We start from the raw sequence: 24,837 nt of genomic DNA on the forward strand, positions 1-24,837 counted from the left end.
TGATAAAAGAAAACGTACTTACGTGAGTCAGAACTGCCGGCATTTTAGTCTAACGTTACTCTCCCAGGATCAGTAAACAGTCCTCCATAAAATGTGCCGGTGATCCACAGCACTAAGTTGAAGTATTTCCTCAGCGACCAGCACGGATAAGCTCCAGGCATGATGAAGCGGATATCGTCCTCTTTTGGAAGACCAAACAAAGTAGTTTCGCTTTCACAACGAAGCATACAACGTCTTCAGGACATGGCGGCAGCGGCAACAATACTACAGCGAGAATAAAAGTTACGCCTTCTTTCTTTGTGTGAACATTTGGGCGGCGTTATGCAAATCTTCCCACATAGTGAGGTAGATATGTGGGGGCGTGTTCGAACAAGCCGTTTTAGGTAGGTGTGGCTGACTTTTAACTTTTATAAAGAATATCTCTTTGGATTTGAGACTTTAGTCTTTGCAACTTTACAGCACTTCTTTATGCACCAGGAGCTTGTAACACTCCAAAGAGAAAGGAAAAAATGAAATCGCATCATATGACCCCTTTAATGAAACTCAAATGTAAATATTCTAATATTTTGAGCTACTGGATTTTTGACTTTCATGAGCTGTAAGCTCTAATCATCAAAATAAAATAAAAAAATGTTTCAAGTGTTTTACTTGTAATGAATCTAGAATATATGAATGTTTCACTTTTTGAAATGTAAAAAAAAAACAAAAAAACTTTTTTCACGATTTTCTAATTTTTCGAGATGCAGCGGTGTATGTATGTGTGTATATACATATAAAATTCAAATAAATATTGTTACATTTTTCTTTTAAGTTTCTTAAAGGATAATAATTGGAATCATATTAGAATGATTTTAAGGATGCATCACACTAAATATTGGATAAATGGTTGCTTTGATTGGATAAATTAAATTTTTTTTCTATCACAGGAATAAATTACATTTTAAAGTATATCCAAATTAAAATGGATCAAATTAAAAATTCACTAATACTGTTTTGGTTATTTTTTATTAAAGGGGTCATATGATGCTTTTTTTAAAGATCATTATTTTGTGTATTTGGTGTAACAGAATATGTTAGCGTGAATCTCACAACACCGTCAAAGACTGAATGGCAGCTTTTGTGATCTCTCTTTATTTTTTAAAATTCTCTCTCAGTCTAGAGAGCTGGTGAAGGCCTACCCACCGTTTGTCAACTTCTTTGAGATGAGCAAAGAGACTATAGTCAGATGTGAGAGACAGAAGCCGAGGTTTCATGCGTTCCTGAAGGTACCGTCATTCTCTTTTTAGTGGGTATGAAGACTTCAGTTTTATATAGAAACTGATATATTGGCCAGAAATAGCTGAATTAACAGATGTTTGAACTCAGGGTGCATGTTTTCTTTTCTCCGATATTTTTTTTTTGAGAGCTAACATAAAAAAAAAAAGTCTAAACCTGTTGAACCTCTGCTCTATATTTGAGTGGGTTTGTATGGGCATTTTTTGTGAATGCTGTTTATTCACATCTTTTCTCTTATTTTGTTATCCAGATTAATCAGGCTAAACCTGAGTGTGGTCGTCAGACTCTCGTTGAGCTTTTGATTCGTCCTGTGCAGAGACTGCCGAGTGTTGCCCTCCTGTTGAATGGTAATTCACATAAATATAGCTGTTAGCCCGAGCTTGGAGCTGTTTCTATTCAGTAAATCTGTCTGAATCCAGAGGATTTAAATAGTTTAAAAAGATACTTTGGAGTTTGTTCAATTCAGTTTTAAAAATGGATGTTTTTCCATTAAATGAAAAAATAAAAAATAGCAGGTTTGTTATACTTTACCTCTGTATGCTGATAAAAGAAAACATGATTACAGTGAATTTTGTTCTTTATAGATATAAAAAAACACACGTCAGATGACAACCCTGATAAAGTGACCCTGGAAAAGGCCATCGAGTCTCTCAAGGAAGTGATGACGTAAGTTCTGTGATTTCAAATTTTCCTTAAAATAAACTAATGATGCAACCAAAAATATTCGGCCGAAAATGAGCTTTTTAGTGCTAAAATTGTGACGTTTATACAAAGATTTCTTTGTCTCTTTCTCTTAATTTTCACAGCCACATAAATGAAGATAAAAGGAAAACCGAGGGACAGAAGCAGATTTTTGATGTTGTTTATGAGGTGGACGGCTGCCCTGTGAGTAATTTGTTTTCCCTTTTCTGGAAATGTCTTACATTTACACCCATCTCAGTCGAGTTCAAAGAAATCATTCTCCCAATTCTGTCATTTACTAGCCTTTATTCAAGTAGTGCAGTCTTCCATGTCTTTGAGCCAACAAATTGCAATAAAAGATGTTATATACTGAAAGTCGTCAGCTCTCAAATAACTTCACATAATTTCTACACCCCAACCAAAAGAACTGAAGTGACCATATTATGACCAACGGGATTTTTCTTGCCCTTTTGAAATAAGAGTATGATGTAAGCATACTTCAACATTCACCAAGCAAATCTCCCTCGCCAGACCACCCCGACCATGAAAACTAAGCCATAAAAACAGGTCTTTCAGAAATCATCATAGTCAGAACCATAACACATCACTGTCCATTTTCACCCTGATACCTATTTTTTATTCAACAATGTTGAACCCAGAGATAGCCAATCATAGGAGAGAGATCATAGTCTATTTAAAGGTATATTTCTAATTTTAAAGTTACAGTAGCAGAAACAGCCTGTTTTTAAATGGTCATGTAAAACTAACTTGACGGTTTTTGCTGCTAGAAACCTTGACTAACATTATAAGTGGACTAAATGCTATTTTAACAGTAAATGGTAAAGTGTGACACTGTATTGTTGGCTGCAGTTCCTCTTTTCTCTGCGGTGAGAGATGCAGACGTGCTGTCTGAATCTTTCTCTCAATACTAAATGGATCAGAGTGAGTCAATTCATGTTGTCTCCTGTCAGACTCGCCCCAGAACAGCTGTGTCTAGAGACTGGGCTGCCAAACCAATGATCGCCCGCAGATGGGAGTGCTTTTCCTGGATCAGTTTGGCTTTTGTAGCTCATGGGAGCTGAAGCAGAATGGACACAACAGAGTCTGATCCAGGAACAGCTCTCTGAGGAATCTGCAGGCTCAGGGACAGAAAATGCAGCATGTTTATCAGGCGCTGTGTTTGGTAGAACAGACTTCTGCACACCAGTCACTTATAATGAAGTAATTTGCTGAAAAGCTTGCAAATGTTTTGTAAGGTGGAAACTGATTTTCTTTTGTATGTTTGTGTGCGCCTGCAGGCCAATCTTTTGTCATCACATCGGAGTCTGGTTCACAGGGTGGAAACCATTGCTCTGGGAGACAAACCCTGCGATCGGGGAGAACATGTCACACTCTTTCTGTTCAACGACTGTTTGGAGGTAAAGCTCAGTCTTTCTTTGTCACGGCACCATTACTGCTCAGTACAGAGCCCCCATTTCTTCATAATGCAAAAGCTCCATCAGGTTCCCCAAAGCAGTGCCACTATATGAAAGACATTAATCTTGATTTCTGGTCTTGTTTATGGTGTTAGATTAATGAAAGCCTTATGATGTCAAGCTGCTAGCTAGAGTTTCTCTATATTGTTATTATTACACCCACATTGCATTTGAATAAACGATTAAATTGATTTCATTTAAGTGAATGTCAAGTATCAGATTGACTGCACTTTAGAGCTATGCACAGCTGGTTTGTAGAGCTATTAAGTGACATTTATCATTTATTAATATTGTTTTTGTGTTTATGTATCTGGATCTTTCCAGTCATTTTCTGTTTACATTTTATAAAAAAAAAAAATCATGAAACAAACATTAAAATGAAATTAACTGGCAGCCATTTGAATACACCTCTTCAGTGATAATCATGTTTTCCTTAATTAAAATGCTTTTTGGCTATTTAAAATTCCCTAGGTGTAATTGTTTTTTGTTGTAGTCCTGCACCTTTTTAATATTTTGAATATTTTAATATAAATATTTAATATTTATCTTAAAGTATCTGCCATTTTATATATAAAAAAAAACGACCAAAAATCTCTTCAAATGTAAAAATCAAATAAATTGACCTTATGATACTTAGTTCAAGCTTAGTTCATTTTCAGAAACAACTAGTATAACCCCAATAAAACATTTGTAAAATACTTTTCACTTTTAGAATGTTTAAAAAAAAAAAAAGATTGATATACTTGCATGTATTCAACATGTCAGGAAAATGTTATTACTTTTGATGGTTACACCATTTTACATTTTTCATTAAATCAAAACGTTTAATAAATCTATGAACGTTTTTAAATATGACCTTTCTGAGAAACTAGCAAATGCATTTAAACTAGATTTCAAAGTTTTAGTTTGAAAAAACTTTTCATGTCATAGAAATTGTCTCCTTCCTAAATTTCCTTTTGTCGTCCTTTTTCTTCTCCAAATTTTCAGCAACCTCAACAATTGTTTGTTCAGTTCATGGGTGAGCGGTACCGTTGAAGGAAAAAAGTGAATAATTTATGCGTGTACAATCTGTGCTTGCTGACTCGACTCTCTGGCCTGTTTCCCCAATTAGAGAGGGGATGCGTTTAAGCACTTTGGAGGGGGTTGCTAGCGTGTGCCGGCATGCGGCTGTGGTCCTCTTCGCCCAATGCTGGCTCTGGCCTGGTAATGAGAGCAGGGAGAAGGGAAGACTCTGAGTGATCAATTATTCATTTTAGAAAGTCCTCTGCATGCATATCTGTCGCCCCAATATGCATTACATATAAAAAGCACCTGAAGGTCTCCCCACTGCTCCACCAGAGCACAGGAGAGAACATTTTACGTTCCTGCATTATGAAGAAAGCTGCATGTATTAAGAGTTTAATGTGCGTGCGTGTGTGCTTTTTCATTCTGCGTCTTCATATTCAGATCGCCAGGAAGAGACACAAGGTGATAACCACGTTCCGGAGTCCGCTGGGTCAGACACGGCCGCCTGCCCAGCTCAAACACATAGCCTTGATGCCTCTGTCCCAGATCAGAAGAGTCCTTGACATCCAAGACACAGAAGGTGAGGGGACCACATGGCATACTGCATCCCACCAAGTGCACTTTTGCATATTTTAGTTTTGTGTTCTAAATTAGCACCCTGGAGAGGGAGGTGAAGTCTGTTTATGTATAAAGTGTGTCACTTCACTGTAGAGCTGGCCAGGATACACAGTAAGAAAATTCTAACATAATTTTAAAGGTAAAAAGACTGTAAAAATGCTACGGTAAAAGCCTGTTAATTATTTGGTTAAAGGGGTCATATGACGATGCTAAAAATAACATTATTTTGTGAAATGCAATGTGCTTACATGGTTTAAGGTTCAAAAAACACATTATTTTCCACACACCGTACATTATTGTTGTTCATCTCTGCCCCGCCTTTCTGAAACGCGGCGATTTTTACAAAGCTCATCGTTCTGAAAAGCGCGGTGTGCTCTGATTGGTCAGCTATCCAGTGTGTTGTCATTGGCCAAATACCTCAAGCGTGTGATGGAAATGTTACGCCCCTCACCATATTTGGAAACACACAGCGTCTCCACGGCATGGCGGCAGCGGCAACAATACTACAATGCTATTAGAGATGTTCGATTCACGATTTTGATTTCTCGATTCGATTTGATTCACGATTTTTTTTGACAAAATGAGATTTAAGACAAATTATAAATTAAATGTGTCCTTTTAATATTGCTTGGACAAAATGCTGCACGTTTCTTTGTGAAATTTAAATATAACACTATAATAATATACTAATATAGCACTTGCATATTATTGCTCTTTTGTTGGTTTTGATTGCTTTTATTGTCCTAAATAACAAAATTTAAATATAGGCTAATGTAAATTTTGAAACAAGCCACAAATCAAATAAATAAGTAAAACAAATCAAATAAATCTCTTCATATAAACAAACTAAGGCTTTGTCTGTGCTCTTTCCATTTAAAATTAGAGGCAATCACTGCGTTTTAATCATGATCCAAACAAAGATGCTGCATACATGCAACATGAGCAGTTTTTTTATGTAAATTAGGTTGTATAATTTCGAAATTTGAAGCAAAAACTGAACGATTTGACTTCGGTTTTGTGAAACTATACATAAAAAATATCTGCATAAAAGCTGAGCTGAATGAGACGCAGATTCACTCTCTGCCAGCAGGTGGCGCTTAAAGCATTTCCTTGGTTTCCGCTGTAAACAAAGCAGCGCTGCACTTATGAACTTTAATATGCATTATACAGAGGCAAGAGGAAAAGACAAAATACCATCTAAACTTTTCTAAAGACAGTAAGTTCTCCTCAGACATACATTTATATAAACTGAACTGGACGTAAATTGACATTACCAGAATTCCTTTGAAAAAGCATATGATGGTTTTTCGTTGAAATAATCAATTAATTTTTTTAGTCAGTTTTGTGCATTTGTTACATCTGTTGTTAAAATGAATATTTATTACATGATTTTAGTGTGTTGTTATAATGATGGTGTTTTGAATTGATATGCATGATACCGTGTGTACCCTGTGCACGGGTAATAATATTAACCTCAGCGTGTGGAAAAGCTACTTGTAATGAGCTCTGATTCATCATGTGGCTTTCGCATTTCCATCTGTGTTTTGGTGGTTGTCAGCAGTTATAAAGGCACAAAACTGATTATTTCAGTAGGTTGTTATTTTAACATTAGATCTGTTAATGAAATTGTACAGCTTTTTAATGTAAAAAGTCTTAAAAATCACAGAAAATGTTACACATATAGCAATCTATAATTATAAACTGCAATATTTACCTTTACATAGTTTTATTAAAGCATACGGAAATGAGCATTTCCAGGAACCTTTTTGAATGAGGATGGAAACATATGATTGAACAAGACTTTTGATTTGGCTCTTTGAAACCAATTCACAGAAATGAATGAAACGCACAGGTCCAACAGGGTTTTTGTTATTGTCTTAAGCAATTTAATGCTATTAAACCGTCTGGCTTAACACTTTCATGCCATACAAGGAAATGAAAGAATGACTAAACTAGTCTGATTCCATGGTCTTTAGGAAATTCAATGGCCACATAAAAGCCCATAATATCTTAGCTAGCAATATTCACAGAATTATTTTATATTGCCAGCAGAATCGTTTAGAATATATTGTGCATATTTAATATAGCACTCACCCCTGCTTTACTGGATTTTGAAGGCAATCATTTTTCACACCATAATAGCACATTATTGATGATCACATTCTGAAGCCTGGAAATTTGACTGATTCAGATCTGTGCTTCCACAAGAGCAGCTCCTTGTACTGGAACCTATTTCATGTTTCAAATCAACTAATTTCCCTGTAGTGCACTTGTGATGATCCCATCAAATTGCAATGGATAAAATGAACTCCTGCCCTACATTGTTTCCTACTGAATATTGTTTCACTTGGAAAGACGACACATTCAAGTGTGTTCCTGTGAATGTTGTAACGATCAACATTTGTATAAATAAATATTAATACAATCTTCATTTATATAGGTTTGATGGATGGTATACATTACATTTTTTACTTTAAAAAAAAAGAAAAGGTTTTTTAACCATGTATAGGCATTTAAATTTTTTTTTGCATTATATTCTTTACAAAGACATTTCATTTTATTGCCTTTTTTGCACACAATGTAAAATAAAAAATAACAGAAGATGATCAAAATAGAGATCTGCGGGGGACTATTTTTTTTTAGTCCCGCTCCCTCAAGGTTATATTCCGCACCCACCTGCTCCCGTTATATATTAACTCTTTCTTCACCCACTGTCAGCTTAGAATAATTTTCTTCCCGACCCGACCGTTCCTGCTAAATTTAGATCTCGTTTCCCGAATCTCACATTTAAATTTCCACTAATTTTTTTTATTATTTTTTTAAAAAAATTTTTACCTTTGGATTTAGTTTTAGGCCTTAGTTTCAGGTCACATCCCTGACCTCACACCTCACACGTTTATCTCTCTCTCGCTCTCTCTCAGAGTGTCAGAATGCCTTTGCCCTGGTGGTACATCCTCCTACAGAACAGGAGATCTAAATTAGGTTGTATAATTTCGAAATTTGAAGCAAAAACTGAACGATTTGACTTCGGTTTTGTGAAACTATACATAAAAAAATATCTGCATAAAAGCTGAGCTGAATGAGACGCAGATTCACTCTCTGCCAGTAGGTGGCGCTTAAAGCATTTCCTTGGTTTCCGCTGTAAACAAAGCAGCGCTGCACTTATGAACTTTAATATGCATTATACAGAGGCAAGAGGAAAAGACAAAATACCATCTAAACTTTTCTAAAGACAGTAAGTTCTCCTCAGACATACATTTATATAAACTGAACTGGACGTAAATTGACATTACCAGAATTCCTTTGAAAAAGCATATGATGGTTTTTCGTTGAAATAATCAATTAATTTTTTTAGTCAGTTTTGTGCATTTGTTACATCTGTTGTTAAAATGAATATTTATTACATGATTTTAGTGTGTTGTTATAATGATGGTGTTTTGAATTGATATGCATGATACCGTGTGTACCCTGTGCACGGGTAATAATATTAACCTCAGCGTGTGGAAAAGCTACTTGTAATGAGCTCTGATTCATCATGTGGCTTTCGCATTTCCATCTGTGTTTTGGTGGTTGTCAGCAGTTATAAAGGCACAAAACTGATTATTTCAGTAGGTTGTTATTTTAACATTAGATCTGTTAATGAAATTGTACAGCTTTTTAATGTAAAAAGTCTTAAAAATCACAGAAAATGTTACACATATAGCAATCTATAATTATAAACTGCAATATTTACCTTTACATAGTTTTATTAAAGCATACGGAAATGAGCATTTCCAGGAACCTTTTTGAATGAGGATGGAAACATATGATTGAACAAGACTTTTGATTTGGCTCTTTGAAACCAATTCACAGAAATGAATGAAACGCACAGGTCCAACAGGGTTTTTGTTATTGTCTTAAGCAATTTAATGCTATTAAACCGTCTGGCTTAACACTTTCATGCCATACAAGGAAATGAAAGAATGACTAAACTAGTCTGATTCCATGGTCTTTAGGAAATTCAATGGCCACATAAAAGCCCATAATATCTTAGCTAGCAATATTCACAGAATTATTTTATATTGCCAGCAGAATCGTTTAGAATATATTGTGCATATTTAATATAGCACTCACCCCTGCTTTACTGGATTTTGAAGGCAATCATTTTTCACACCATAATAGCACATTATTGATGATCACATTCTGAAGCCTGGAAATTTGACTGATTCAGATCTGTGCTTCCACAAGAGCAGCTCCTTGTACTGGAACCTATTTCATGTTTCAAATCAACTAATTTCCCTGTAGTGCACTTGTGATGATCCCATCAAATTGCAATGGATAAAATGAACTCCTGCCCTACATTGTTTCCTACTGAATATTGTTTCACTTGGAAAGACGACACATTCAAGTGTGTTCCTGTGAATGTTGTAACGATCAACATTTGTATAAATAAATATTAATACAATCTTCATTTATATAGGTTTGATGGATGGTATACATTACATTTTTTACTTTAAAAAAAAAGAAAAGGTTTTTTAACCATGTATAGGCATTTAAATTTTTTTTTGCATTATATTCTTTACAAAGACATTTCATTTTATTGCCTTTTTTGCACACAATGTAAAATAAAAAATAACAGAAGATGATCAAAATAGAGATCTGCGGGGGACTATTTTTTTTTAGTCCCGCTCCCTCAAGGTTATATTCCGCACCCACCTGCTCCCGTTATATATTAACTCTTTCTTCACCCACTGTCAGCTTAGAATAATTTTCTTCCCGACCCGACCGTTCCTGCTAAATTTAGATCTCGTTTCCCGAATCTCACATTTAAATTTCCACTAATTTTTTTTATTATTTTTTGAAAAAAATTTTTACCTTTGGATTTAGTTTTAGGCCTTAGTTTCAGGTCACATCCCTGACCTCACACCTCACACGTTTATCTCTCTCTCGCTCTCTCTCAGAGTGTCAGAATGCCTTTGCCCTGGTGGTACATCCTCCTACAGAACAGGAGAACCTGTTATTCAGTTTCCAGCTGACGGCCGAAGACACGCTCAAATCTGCCTGGCTCAAAACTCTCTGTCGTCAAGTGGCCAACACGATTTGCCGAGCTGATGCGGTGAGCAGACACACACACACACACACACGCGCGCGCGCAAGGCCACTTCCTCCTCAGATCATCCCCCTCAGGTCTGGAACAGAACTCAATTATTTATTTTATTAGCTCTGCTTTCTTTTTATTGTGGCTATAAATTAGGAGGTTTGTGTGGGCCTTTTGGTGTTGGCTAATCCTATTAGATGCTCCTGTGTGGTTAAACTGGGAGGCAGATTAATGTAATTAAGAGTGGAATTGTACTTGAACTTTACACTTCAGACGCAGACGTCTTTATCTTCATGCTGCAGAACTGCAGGTCCCGCCCAGGCCTTCCAAAACGGCACATGTAATTGGCGCGGGCAGACAGATGCATGTATTTCCCTTTATAATTAAACATCCAGGCCAAACCCTGCGGCTAAATGCATTTCGGCCTGGCCTGCAGTTCTCCCACCGGCCATGAGGTGGCCACCTACCCACACGTCACTGGCGTGAAATGCCAGCCACACTCTCCCTCTGCTCCTGTGAATATCAAGAAGCCCCAGCTGTTTGGAAGGCTGAACAGTGATGCTTCTCTTTGCATTTTGACAGGCCAGCAGTATCGCTGTGTATTTATTTAATTTCCCCGTGTCATAAACAGGAAGATCTCATTCAGAGCACCGATCCTGACTCCGTCCAAGTGAGCACAAAGGACATGGACAGCACGCTCAGCCGAGCGTCCAGGGCCATCAAAAAAACGTCAAAGAAGGTAGGGAGAGGAACTTGAAAGTATTGAAAATGACACCATGCGCATACAGATTTGGTCTTGATGTCAACGTTCAGGACACTTTCTTGGAAATGACATCATAAAGTAGAAAACGCAGGCAAATTGTGCACGTTTGTGTTTTAGGTCACGAGAGCATTTTCTTTCACTAAAACCCCCAAGCGTGTTCTCCAGAGGGCCTTTTTAGCCAATGGTACCCCGGATGACAAGAGTCCTGGCCCAGATGCCGATCACATGGGCCGAATGTTCAGCAGCTCTACACTGGCTGTGAGTCTACACTCACATCACGTACTGTTGTGTGCTGAAAATGTGTGTCTATGTGCTCCTTCAAGGGCAGTTCACTCTTAGAATAAACGGAAAAAGTCTTGAGTTTGACAGCTACACAAGTGACATTAGGGTGAGAATTGTTTATTTTATTTTTTGGTTTCTTTTTTTATTTGTGTATTTCTGCTGGCGTGGAGTGGGCATTTTCAATAACTTTTTATAGAAATATTACATGAGCAAGAGTGCTGTTCTGAATAGCAGCACGGCTGTGATTGGACAACAAATTGCTATTCTGATCTAATATATAGCTGTTTGATTTTAATTTAATTTATTATGTATAAAATGAAATCTGTTGTGTACTTGTGTCATTCACTCACATCACACTTGGTCTAAACAGGTATTTGCATGAATTCGAATCTCTCATAGTCAAATAGCACATTTTAATCTCATTTTCTACAGTTGAATCTTTGCAGCATTACTTGCCAATTCAGTTGGCTTGCATTTCCCTCTCAGAGGACTCGCAGTTTGCCTAGGTCAGTCACTCATGCTTTTCTTTCCTTCAGCATCAGGGGTCTTGTGCTCTTTACTCCGTTTGAAAAGCGATATTTTGACCTTTTTCGTTAAGGTGATTCATGCACTTCTAAATATTTGAGAAATCCCTACGTTCGTAACGAGATCACGCTCAATTTTTCACTTCCTGCTTTCAATTTTAAAGTGAATGATTCGGAGGGTGTGTGATGTAGAGGCGGTGCAAGATGAGGTTAACGCACTCTCTTTTTCTCTTCCCTCCATGTGAGTGTAGATGTCTCGTTCTGCCTCTACGTTCAGTCTGACGGGCTCTATTAAAAGTGCAGTGGTTCAGCGGTCAAACTCTCTGGACCATGCTCCGCGGCCCAGGGTCCCGGTGTGTTTCCGCACTCCGTGCAGTCCAGAGAGGGCTGATGAACCTGCGGCTCCCAAAACCCAGCTCAGACCATCCATCCTGTCCCTCCCAGCGGCCCAGCCCGTAGCTCTGTGCCGGGAGCTGCTGGCACCCCCAGAGCCGAAGCGCAGGTTCCCTGGGTCCCAGCGGCAGGAGACCCTCCTGTAGGACTCTTAAATGTGAGCACAGCAGTTCTGCCTCTTGACCCACTGTGACTTCCTAACTCACTTCTGGGGACGGTGTTGACACTAATTCACTACCGCACGGATGGGCTATGGTGGCACTCATTTATAGATAATCTGAGGACTGGTTCAAAAGGGAGAATTCACTTAATGAAAATATTGTAATTTACTCACCCTCATGCTGGCCTCTTTAAGAACGACTTTAAGGAAGTTGAAAAATTTACTAGTACTACATAGGGCTGTGCAAATAATCGAATGCGATTTTCATGCGCATCTCATCCGTAAAGCCGTTTCTGTGATTAGTAGTAAATCTCCAGCACGTGCTTTCAGATGGAGCGGCATTTACTACACAAGCTACGCGAAATCGCGTTCAAAATCGCAAGTGATTCATTGACGATTATGAACGCGATTTCGCGTAGCTTGTGTAGTAAATGCCGCTCCATCTGAAAGCATGTGCTGGAGATTTACTACTAATCACAGAACCGGCTTTACTGACGAGATGCGCATGAAAGTCACATTCGATTATTTGCACAGCCCTAGTACTACACTATATTTCCCATCATGAATGTGAATGGGGATCCATCAAATGACAAATAAAGCTCCATAATAGTAACGCAACTGAAATTTTGACAACCTATTCTCACCCAATTTAAACGCAGAAGCTATAATCTCATTTAAATTTAGCATATTCACACTTGCCACGCTGTGACTGATGAATGTGCGTCATGTGGCCACATCATACCAATGCCATGTCTTCAAATTCGACTTGCTTTATTTTAGAATTATTTGTGTAAAATGTAGTATTAGTATTTATTTAAAGTAATTTAAACTTATATTAGTATTTATTAATGTTATGAATTAGCTTTTAATTTTAGTTTAAGTTTTAATAACTTTATTATGTGGTTTTCTTTTTAATTATTTCTATTTAGCTATTTTTTTATTTTAGTATTTTAAGTATTTAAACAAAAAATGGTCACACTTTATTTTAAGGTTTAATTCTCAATATTAACAAACCATTAACTACAACCTTTTCCGCAATAAACTCTTAATTTGCTGCATATTAATAATTAGTAAGGTAGTTGTTAAGTTTAGGTATTGGGTAGGATTAAGGATGTAGAATATGGTCATGAAGAATATGTGCTTTTATAAGTACTAATAAACAACCTATACATTATTAATAGGCATACCAATAAGCAACTAGTTAAAAGTGAGAATTGGTCCCTATACTAAAGTGTTAACCAAAAAATTGTTGCTTTGGCAACTAACTGAAAATAAGTTTAACTTTTCATCAGAGAATTAAATGATTTCATTTCAGCTTTGTTTAAATGAATTAAATCAATCTGTAATAGTTTTAGTTAACAGCAACTCTGGGATTCGGACAGCAGAGGAAAACTGAAAATGACTTAAATTTTGGTCTGTTTCATGCTCAGAACTATTATATTACTTTATATTACTCTAATTTTAACTGTGTAGCATAAGTCATATGAAACGGTTTATAATACTGAAACGGTCCATTTCAAATTATGTATTTTTTATGTATTATGTAATTAATACTTCATTTCATTCCCCATTCACTTTCATTATATGGAAAAGAGTTCAAAATTTGGCTTTTTGTGTTCCATGGAAGAAAAAAAACATAATTCATGCTTGACAGGGGTGTTAAAATTTTTTTTTAATGTCCGTTCACTCAGGAAAAAACAAAGAAATTGTCATCCAACTTATTCTGATTAAAAACAAGATTTCCATTTGAATAAAAACTATATTTTTCAATTTGCTCCAACAAAAAAGTGTGACGTAATATGACGACTTATCCTTATTTTTGGTAAAGCATCCCTTTAACCCTGACATCAGATCATTTATGTCGGGTGAAATATGAGATCTCAGATGCTTTTATAGTTCTATAGTTCTCAGTATAATGACGGCTCTTATATAAAAACGAAATTATTGCTGTGGCGTACGATGTGATTTTTCTTTTTTCCATAAATCTCATATTTGTACTGTAGTACTGGCATGATCTATGGGCGTGACAGCCGTAAATTGGCTGATGACCGTGATTTAATCTCCTATTTCTAATTTGATCCCGTTAACCATCATCCGTATACTGGAGTGTGTGCGTTTCGTAGCGTTTTAATGTTTCGTTTAGCATACTCGAGGCAATTCATCAAATGGCATCATTGGCCGCCTTTATTGATCTCAAGGCAGTGGCAGTGCAAGGCCACCTTAACTCTTATTAAGCAATGCTAAGTAATAGGATTATTGGTGTGTGTGTGTGTGTGTGAAAGCAGCCTGGTGCTTGTTACAAATGTGAGTAAGAGTAAAACAAAAGAAATTGGGTTTGTGGTTTGCTAACCACAACCTTTTCACCCTCACATCTCTGTTTAAATGGAAGAATACAGTATTATCCTCTGCATGGAGGTTAACACTCCTTTGGATAACGCTGTCGGTTCTGAATGGTGAACACTTAACAAGGGTCAACCGTGTGCATTCTTACCACAGCGAGCTTGTAAAGTCAATGTCATTAACATGGATTTCTCTCCTCGCCTCTTCTCACCCCTTTTGAATAAACTCCCACAAAAACCTGTGAACCTCTGGGTTCTGCGAGAACACTTACATTTTAAAAAAGGCTCAACACTGGCTTTTGGTCAAAAGACAGAAAATCTCAACGCTGTTTAATGATTAGTTCCTACCCTAAACCCATGAAGATGAGCTGTAGTTATGTAGATTTCAGCAGGGAAGGGCGGTGTGACACTAAATATATTCTCTTTAATTTACAGATAAATTGTTGGTTGGAAAAAGATTTTGATAATGAAGACTAGATGTAAATGGCGCATCTTCATGACTGTTAAATAATGAGAGTAAACTGTTGATGGAAATGTAAAAAGTAACCGATATTAATGCACTTACAATGCAGAATTTTTATGGAAATTATCTTTTAAAAAAATTTAAATAAACTTTTTATTTTTTATCTTAATTATTCCAAAATGTTGACCGGTTATATATGCATGTATATTTCATAGGTTAATATTATACTTTTTTTTTCAAAGATTTGCCCCACGTTTTTGTGCGAACTGTTTATTGCCAACATATTGCATGCCAATATAAATGACACTAACTTTAGTTGTATTGAATATTTTGTAATTTATTCACTTTAAAATGTTTTTCTCTAAAAGACTATTAAAAAAATAAAGAAACACTGATTCCATGTGGTTATAGAAATGTCGTCATGACACATTATTATAGAATTCCGTTCATGTGCAAATTCAATATAAATTCAGTTCATCTTGTTCAATTCTTGGTTGCTTTTACAAAAACTTGTTGAGCTCAACTAATTAGAATTTAGGGTTAGATTGATCCGTTTTTATAATGTCAGTTTTACTGGTTGTTTTTTAATTCATGTTACATAATGTGAAATAGTTTTCATAGTAATGCCAGATTAAATTTTTATGAATAAGCTTTTAGATTGCATCCAAGCTTTAAAAAATGAAAATGTAATTTAAATATCTTACATTTGTAAATTAATTAATTTGCTGTTATGTCCAATATAGGCATTAGCATTTGGGTTTTTAATGTAAAAACTTTTTTTGTTTGTTTTTTTATATATCATGGTATAATGATGATGTGTTATAAAATCACTCGCACCATGATTTTTTTTTTTTTAAGCTCATACCGCCCACTCCTAGACTTCAGTATGAATAGTTTGTAAAAAGAGCCCTAAATGCATTACAGCTTTAACCAACACTTTAACAATGCATTGAATCTTTAACAAGGTCTTCTGGGTATGAAAATGCACCAAAGGTTAACACATTCACCATTTACAATTCAGCACTCTTGAGTCTTAAACTAATTACAGATGGGAATGGAAATAACCTAGAATAACCCTAAAACTATCTTTTCATTGCTATATTGCATTTTTATTTTAGATTTTCTTTTTCCAGGCTGTTCATTCCCCATCCATGCTCAACCTGTCCTCCGCCTTTGAGAGGAAGCATCATACCTTCAGCCGATCCACAACTCACCTGTTCTGAACTTTGCATCCAGTGTTGCAATTAATTTCCACACTATGGTACCACGTCCGGGCGACGGCTCCAGCCCGAGCCCGCCACCTGGGTAAGGACGGCTTGTGTTGATGTCAATGTCCGGGCGCATTTAATTAACATTAAAGAGACGTTTTCACACAATTATTAACCACTGAAAGTATTTCTTTATGTTTTACAAGATAAGCCTTAATCTAAACTAATCTAGTTTTCAGCTTTTATAAAGCTATGCACATCTAGCTGTTGCATTTAAATGTGAATGCAAAGAGCTGCCATAGTAAGGTCTGGTTTAAACAAGCGGCCTTTCGTTTTTGCATACTTTTAGAAGTGGTTTTTATTGTTGATTTAGGGTATTGGTTTCTACAAGTCAAAAGAGAGTTGTTGCGGTCATCCTGCCATATTTATTCTCCAGAATCGCTTCTATATGCAAATCTTTCCTTGTCTATATTTATGTGTAAATATTGTATTTTTCCTCTTTGTGATCATCATACTAATAATAGTTTGTCTCCGTTGCTTGTACCGTTTTGTAGTCACTGCACTTATGTCACAAATGTATTCATGTTTCACGTTTGTCTGTAAAAGGGATTCTTAGAATGTCTTTGCCTACTGCAGATTTGTTTGGAGTGGGTGGTTTTATGTTGTTGGTTTGACTACTTTTGAAGGTGACTTCATTTATTCTTGATCAATAAAAGAAGCATAAAGCCTTCGTGTTCTTGTCTGTTTGAAAACAGCTATTTGTATGAGGAATCTGTTTGAAATGGATCTCGGGTGAGAATGTAACGCTGCAAAACATTTTCCTATCTTGCGCTATAAACTAAAGGCCAAACTATACATTCCACTGAGTCTGAAATCGGCATATTTCACTGATGTGACATCCAAGCCAATTTTTTCCGTCTGTTTGGATGACAGAACATGTACGAGTGAGTCCACTAGGTAGTGCACATTATGAAAGCGTTCATCCACAATCGCTGTCAATGGAGTACTTTGTGAGCAAGACTGAGCAGAACACGGTAAATAAAGTATCTGGGCCTTAAAGGGATAGTTCACCCAAAAATTAAAATTGTCATCATTTACTCACCCTCATGTTGTTCCAAACCTGTAGTTTCTTATGTTGAACAGAAGATATTTTGAAGAATGCTGATAATCAAACAGTTGATGGGCCCCCATCAACTGTAATTCTTTCCCTACTATGGAAGTCAATGGGGACCAACAACTGTTTGGTTCTTCAAAATATCTTCTGTGTTCAACATAAGAAAGAAACTTATACAGGTTTGTATAACATGAGGGTGAGTAAATGATGACAAAATCCATTTTTGGGTGAACTATTCCTTAAAGCCCAAAGTATATGTATTTTCCATATGCTATATTTCCATCTGGCTGTGCATGTAAAATTAATGTGGAACTATGCTTATGACACTTGTTACGTGCACCGTACACATAACCTGGTGTATGCATAAGAAAATCGAAGCGTACTTAAGGCCATTTACAGTTTTTAATGTGCAGTCACATTTAATGTTGCTCTGCGAAGTTTCAAAGGCAAATTCCATTTATTTCGTAGGGAGTTTTGTGTGAGTTCTCTCTGCAAATTTGGCTGATGTTCAAGTTGGTCTTGTGAATTCCGCATGCTGACCTGCTTGGTTTGAAGGTGACTTCTTTGTGAGCAGTACTTAATACGCTATCGACAACAGAAAATAGAGTATTTTTCCCCTGCAAAATATTGCCTACATTTAGGCCCAGCACACCTTGAGACTCAATGGAACCTCCTTATATCCTAAACCAAAATCCAAGCCAAAGTCCTATATATTCTATCCATGCTTCACCCAAAAATAAAAAATTCTCTCGTCATGTACTCATTAGTTCTCTCATTATGCATTAATTGATTCACCTCATGTCGATCCAAACCCATAGAATGATTGTTCCATGCTTTTCTACCAGAAAAACAGTGGAGAGTTGGATCGCAGTCAACAGAAATGATAGTTCAATGTATTTGGATCTGATCCCAGAGCCATTGTGGGTGATGTGAGTCACATCTGAAAGTCTCTTTGGTCTTTAAACGTGTCATTGACAGAAGCTTCTCAAACATATCTGTGATGCAGCCAAACAGCTGTTTGACCGAAGGAGCTGATGGCATCACTTGCAGATTTGCTTATGGACTTCTGAAGAAACTCATGAAGACCAATATGGATCTTTGAATCTAGAAGCATCAAATAGACTAATCATTATGCATTGACACTTTTTCAACCCATCATACAATAGATTTGGAGGCTTAAGCAGCTCTGTCCAGTCTTAAGCAAATCTGTTGTGCCACTCAAGAGTACTCATTATTACACCAGGAGGCCTTACTACTTGTTTTTTTTCTTCCTTCAAAGCTGAATACGGGTTTTTATTGTATTAACGCAGCTGTGCTCCGGCACTACAGCCAGCTTCTGTTTCCTTTAACTATAGGCGTAGATGCTGAATAGTATCCTGGATACTGAACTAACACTGAAGCCCTGAGGCAAAGAAAGGCCAGGAATATCAAAAAAGGAAAAACAGAGGTCTTGATTTTCTTGTTCTAGTTGCCTCTCCTCTACTTCAAAGCCAATGAATGCCTCATTTATCGTTGAATAGGCAAGTACATGCCCTTTGTTCTCGGTTGCATCCTACTCAGGGAGCGTTTCATAGACAAGACCAGGTCACTGCCCTGAGCTTGGCTCTCTCCTCAAAGCAAGTTTGAAAGAGCATTTAATACAGCAAAGATGACCTGACCTGAGGTGCAAACAAAGATGTAAAGGAGCATTTGTCTTGTATTTTGTTTCTGTCCAGATTTGTTCTGGATTATTAACTCGCTCTGTTTTACCAGTCATCAGGAGCCAAGATTTTTTGCTCGAATATCCAAGCTAAGACAGGATGACTTTAGGATACATGCTAACAAGGCCAACAGCGTCTACACAGAGCAAATGTTACATCATTCTAGTGAGGAGCAAAGGCTCAGGAGCTCCACTCGCATATGGCAAAATGAAATGTGTCTGATACAAACTCCGATGTCAGAATTTCATCATTTCACACTTATCAAAGCTACCCAGAGAACAGAAAAATGCTAGCAGTTGTTGTCGAATAACCGCTACTGGAAACTTGTAACCTAAGACTCATTTACACCTGCGTTTTGGTGAGCAAATCGCACAACACTTGACCACACTAAAAGCCAGTTACAATTGCATCCAAGAAGATTTCGAATCCCTGAAGCCACAGATCATTTCACATTGGCCAAAGATAACGAAGGCCAATGGGACTCTTCTAGGAGGGTGTTTAGGACATCAGACAAGTTAGTTAGTATACCAAGTTAGTTCCTTATGTTCCTCTCCTTTGCATTCTGTGTGGAATCAATAAAGACGAAAAGCACAGCTAAATGATGCATTAGTGCACAGATGCTTGTGGAGGCCAAGTACAAATAGCTATAAGAGCTGTTGGTTTGTTTGTAGTAGGAGAGAGGATTGTGTAAGTAACCTCTCATTAGAATGCTGCGAGTTTTCCCCTACAAAAAGACTAATGATTTATTGATGATGTATCCCAATGAGCTCCAGGCTTCCAGTTGCAGATCTCATCACAGGTGAGCCTCTAGTGATAATGGGAAAAGAATGAAGGGCAATGTAGAGACTTCTCTCTTAGCAAGTGAATACTTCAAAGTCATCTGTTAGAATTTCCGTTCATTTTGGGCTCAGCTGGTGCAGGACCTTACGAAAATCTAGTTGCATGCATGTTGGTTTCATATGAGCAAGTTGACGGCATCTGCAACCATAGTTATGTGCGTGATTTTGCTAAACTTACACAATACAACAAGATGAAGGCATTGGCCAACACAAAACAAAAAAATTACCATAGTTTCAATACGGTTAAAACATGTAAAAACACAAACCAAGATATTCTCACCTGTGGAAAATTTTCCCATTTCATCGGGAATCATAATCTTGGCGGCTTTTACACACAGAGGCTGTGCAATGTTGTGGCATCTTGGAAAACTCATTGATTTTTACTGTAAGCAACCATTGCAAGATGGACATGTCAACGTGTCTGGAGCAGTCAAATGTGCAATCGAATCTGCCTTTACGAATCTATTGTTTGGACTACGTGATTTTGCACTAAAAAGTAGGCTATTATTAACTCTTTCCCCGCCATTGACGAGTTATCACGTCTTTTACAAGAAAACGCTTCGCCGCCAAAGACGAGTTTTTACGGCTTTTTGTGTTTTCACTGTTATACACTCGGGGGCGCTATTACGCATCTTCTGAACGAGTACAAAACCTCCCGAACATAAACACACATGAACAGGACGGAGAAACTAGCGATCTCTTATGTAAACAGATGCATATGAAAAATAATGTGATCATCAGCAATAGACAGCATATAAATGAAAAAAGCATAATGTTACAGAGTAAAATGTTGATCCAGGAAGTGGTATATGTCTGTGCAAGCTTTGGAGGTACTGATGGAAGCGTTTTACTGGATTTATGCTTTCATAATCGTACTGAATATTATCCAGATGTAGTTTTTGATCAAAATTTGATTTTCTCACCTTTTTGCTCAAAATAATGAATATTTTATGAAACCTACCTATATTCAAGTGTTGATAAAAAAAAGAATGCTAGAATAAAACTGATTTTTTTTTGTTTAAAAGTAGAGGCTCTTATCTTTAATTTGGTGTATTGCATATTCAAATATTCATACAGCAAAATATACTGGAGGCCATCAAATTTTAGTGAAAATCACAAAATCGGTGGCTGGCAATTTTTTTTTGATAATCTTACATATAAAAAGTTATATTATTTTCCATTTAAGTATTAAATAGGTAAATCTAAATGACCAATGAAAATTTTATGGAAATATGGACTTGACAAATGGTGTAGTTACAGTATCTAACCAGCAGGCTAACTGGTCCGTGCTAACCAGCCAAATTTTGACGCGCCGGGTTGGGCCAAGGTGCCAACATCTATCTTCCTTTTGCTGATTAGCGCCCCCATTCCTCACTGTTTCTCCACCAGTCCTTTCTTTGCTTTAACTGCTTGTGCAGGAATTCCGTTGAAGTGTTCCTTATGTTCAAAGGACTCTGATTATTCCCAAATGAGTGCGCACCGCGTTAACTCTCGCAAGGCAGCGATAATGACTAGCCCAAAACGGCTTTCCTCTGAAATTCAGACGGCACTTGATATTTCAGAGAATGAGTTTGTTCGGTCTTCGGAAGACAAAATCAGAGCGCGCCTCATAAACGTGTCCAATTAAATATATTTTCGGAATCTTCCTCCTCGTCTAACGAGCAGTAAAAACGTAACCTTGAAAATTCCGTCAGCATCATAAAGATGTAACACGCTGCCTCTTGAGAGTGACTATTAAATAAATCCTTTTGATATCCGGAGTACAGACAGCTACTACCCAGCTATGGCAGCTCGCTGCGTGTCATGTGCGATATGCACATGCAAAACCTTTGTACCGCCATTTCCATCCATTCTTTTGGCGTAGAGCATTGATGATTCAACGGCGCTGGCGCAGTCTGAGACAATTTAAATAACTGCCACCCTGCGCCTTCTTTTAGATTACCCAGAGACGCCTGTTTATGTCTTCTGAATCTCCTGTGGGTGTCTTCAAAGATGCTACTTCGAGACACGGTGAAGAAACACCAGCAGAGGATTCAAACTAGTCCCTTTTGTTTGGGGAAATAATTAGAAAGTCTAATTTCCGTCATGTTCTGCAGGCGGGCATTTCTGAATGTAAAATTGCACAAGATCAATAGTTCATGCAGAGGAGAGGCGTAATAAGCTGTAATTGTTCATCTATTCAATGCTACAAATACCTCACATCCCATTTAAAAAGCACAGTTGCTGAAGTGTACCAGCTAAAGGTCACAGAAGGAACCTTTTATTTATTTTTTTTGATGGTTTGCACAGAGGGATAAACACTGCAGGTACCTTAATTAGAGGCATTCCACACTTTAATATTCTATATAACCTTAAATATGACCATATTTCATGTTTTAAATGCTTGAGAGTTAAATTTTCTTGGAGTAATATAACTGTTAGCTTCATGTTTTTCCTGTTTGCGTGGCATTTTGTTTTTTATAGACTTAAACGACTTTATGATTTTGCAATGAAAAGGTAATATTAGTCAAAACCGTAATAAATCTCGTCCAGTGCCTGTAATTTACAACAACTGAGCTGTAAAACTGAAGTATTACTCTTTTCAGCTGATTTACTGGGAAACCCCTTACATAATTCAGCAGTGCCTGCTTTGATCATAACCCTGCTGTATGGGGTATGAATGTAACTAAAAGTCGTGTCTCCAGATCACATTCATTCACTCAAGTTCATGTGGAAGTCTGGTTTCTGATAATATACTGCTCATTTATCATGATATAAATTGGTAGATCATTGATTTTTGTCAGTGATCATCAAGCCAAAAGAGAACCCCCCCCCCCCGTGTGTTAGCTGTGTGTGAGGAACAGGTATACATTTTTGTAATATTTTGTAGACCTATTATGTTTTTGTTGCTGTTGTTGTGAATTATGACAGGAATTTAAACTTTTTCTAATTCTCATTTTGAATATATTGGCTCAGTAAATTGTGACACATGCAGACTTTGTCATTATTATCAGCTGTAAATACTCTTAAGGAGTATTTTATATTTGCCAATTCTTTTGCATATTAAGCCAGTGATATTAAGCCATGTCTTCAGTGATGGCCTGTTCCTCACACAAAACTATTAACTTCAGAAGACTTTGAAAATAGTGTAAGACTTACATGGACATACTTTTATGGTGATTTTCATTCCTTTTGGAGTTTGACTGTGTGAACTTTCTTGGAAATATCTCCTTCAGAATTCCACAGAAGAGTGAAAGTCATACGAGTTTCGAATGATGTGAGGGTGAGTAAAAAATGACAAGCTTCTTTTTTGGATTCCTTTAATCTGTCTCTAATAGTTTAAATGTGGTATGATGGTTTGATGTTGAACGGTCTCCTGCTAAACCATTCCCTTTTAAATGTTTCTCGACAGCTTGAGAACAGGGGCTAGCCTATTTCCACACAGAGTGAAGTTGTTCTGAAGAACCCTTTTTGTTCTGATTGTGGAATAGTTCGGAAGGAGATGGGCTCAGATCTGATTTTGTACTCCAGCGACAGATTCACGCCTGTCTCTGCCTTTCCTCTCAGAAATGAGAGACGGGGACAGAAGGAGAGAGAAAGGGAAAAATGAACATCGTGCTGCTAGTTCTAACCACAGCAGCATTTCTGTGTTCACTGTATTTGATCAGAAAGATCTCCCAACTTCTTACTTGTGGGGAAAAAACTTGGCAGGAGAGATGTTTACCTGCATGCTCTTTTGGGCTCAGAGCAAACAGTTTATCCCACCTGAAATCACAGCAAAACCAGCACCTCCTTCCACACACCGGGATCTGTCAGCCAAGTTCATCGCCGTCTTCTCTGACAACTGTATATTTTATAGTCAAACCTTGGCTTGCCATCTGCTTCTATATACTAAGGTTCCTTATTTTAATGTTGCGAGTTTCTTCATGCGTTCATTCCACCTACGTCTCGTTATTCCTGTATATATTTATCATATACTGTAGTTTAGCACTTTGATACCTGCCTCCAGGCAGACAATTTCAGACCTTGCTGAGGCTGTTGAGATCGATTTTGTGAGATGCTTATTTTTTTATCATATTGAGTTACTATAGATCCTAATTATAGTGGTTATATCTCCATATATATACAGGTGCATCTAAAAAAAAAAAAGAATATTGTGAAAAACTTCTTTTTTTTTGTAACTTATTTCAAAAAGTGAAACTTTCATATAGTCTAGATTCATTACATGTAAAATAAAACATTTCAAAAGTTTTTTTGTTTTAATTTTGATGATTAGAGCTTACAGCTCATGAAAGTCAAAAATCCAGTATCTCAAAATATTAGAATATTTATATTTGAGTTTCATTAAATAACCATCCCTACAGTGTAAATCCCGGGTATCTCTTGTTCTTTGAAACCACAATAATGGGGAAGACTGCTGACTTGGCAATGGTCCAGAAGACAATCATTGACACCCTCCACAAAGAGGGTAAGTCACAGAAGGTCATTACTGAAAAGGGTGGCTGTTCACAGAGTGCTGTATCAAAGCATCAAAGCATATTAAAGGCAGAGTTGACTGGAAGGAAGAAATTGGGTAGGAAAATGTGCACAAGCAACAGGGATGACCGCAAGCTTGAGAATACTGTCAAGCAAAGCCGATTCAAACACTTGGGAGAGCTTCAGAAGGAGTGGAGTGAAGCTGGAGTCAGTGCATCAAGAGTCACCATGCTCAGACGTCTTCAGGAAAAGGGGCTACTAAGCCACTTCTGAAACAGAAACAACGTCAGAAGCATCTTACCTGGGCCAAGGAGAAAAAAGAACTGGACTGTGGCTCAGTGCTCCAAAGTCCTCTTTTCAGAGAAAAGTACATTTTCCATTTCATTTGGAAATCAAGGTCTGGAGTCTGGAGGAAGACTGGAGAGGCACATAATCCAAGCTGCTTGAAGTCCAGTGTGAAGTTTCC

At 37.1% G+C, this 24,837-nt stretch overlaps 1 protein-coding gene across 1 annotated transcript in view; it reads left to right on the plus strand.

Moving 5' to 3' along the window:
* Positions 1-16,267, plus strand: part of LOC107593151 (protein ECT2-like) — a 35,030-nt gene extending 18,763 nt beyond the window's left edge. The window contains exons 14-24 of the mRNA XM_016282758.1: positions 1,155-1,265; positions 1,526-1,622; positions 1,860-1,941; positions 2,082-2,160; positions 3,255-3,374; positions 4,878-5,016; positions 9,995-10,149; positions 10,763-10,870; positions 11,012-11,152; positions 11,952-12,250; positions 16,189-16,267. Of these exons, the coding sequence (XP_016138244.1) occupies positions 1,155-1,265; positions 1,526-1,622; positions 1,860-1,941; positions 2,082-2,160; positions 3,255-3,374; positions 4,878-5,016; positions 9,995-10,149; positions 10,763-10,870; positions 11,012-11,152; positions 11,952-12,239 (1,320 nt within the window). The 3' untranslated portion in view covers positions 12,240-12,250; positions 16,189-16,267. The remainder of the gene's footprint in view (positions 1-1,154; positions 1,266-1,525; positions 1,623-1,859; positions 1,942-2,081; positions 2,161-3,254; positions 3,375-4,877; positions 5,017-9,994; positions 10,150-10,762; positions 10,871-11,011; positions 11,153-11,951; positions 12,251-16,188) is intronic.
* The last annotated feature ends 8,570 nt before the right edge of the window (positions 16,268-24,837 follow it).

This window comes from Sinocyclocheilus grahami, unplaced genomic scaffold (assembly GCF_001515645.1).
Source record: "Sinocyclocheilus grahami isolate Dianchi unplaced genomic scaffold, SAMN03320097.WGS_v1.1 scaffold165.1, whole genome shotgun sequence".
Taxonomy (NCBI): Eukaryota; Metazoa; Chordata; class Actinopteri; order Cypriniformes; family Cyprinidae; genus Sinocyclocheilus; species Sinocyclocheilus grahami.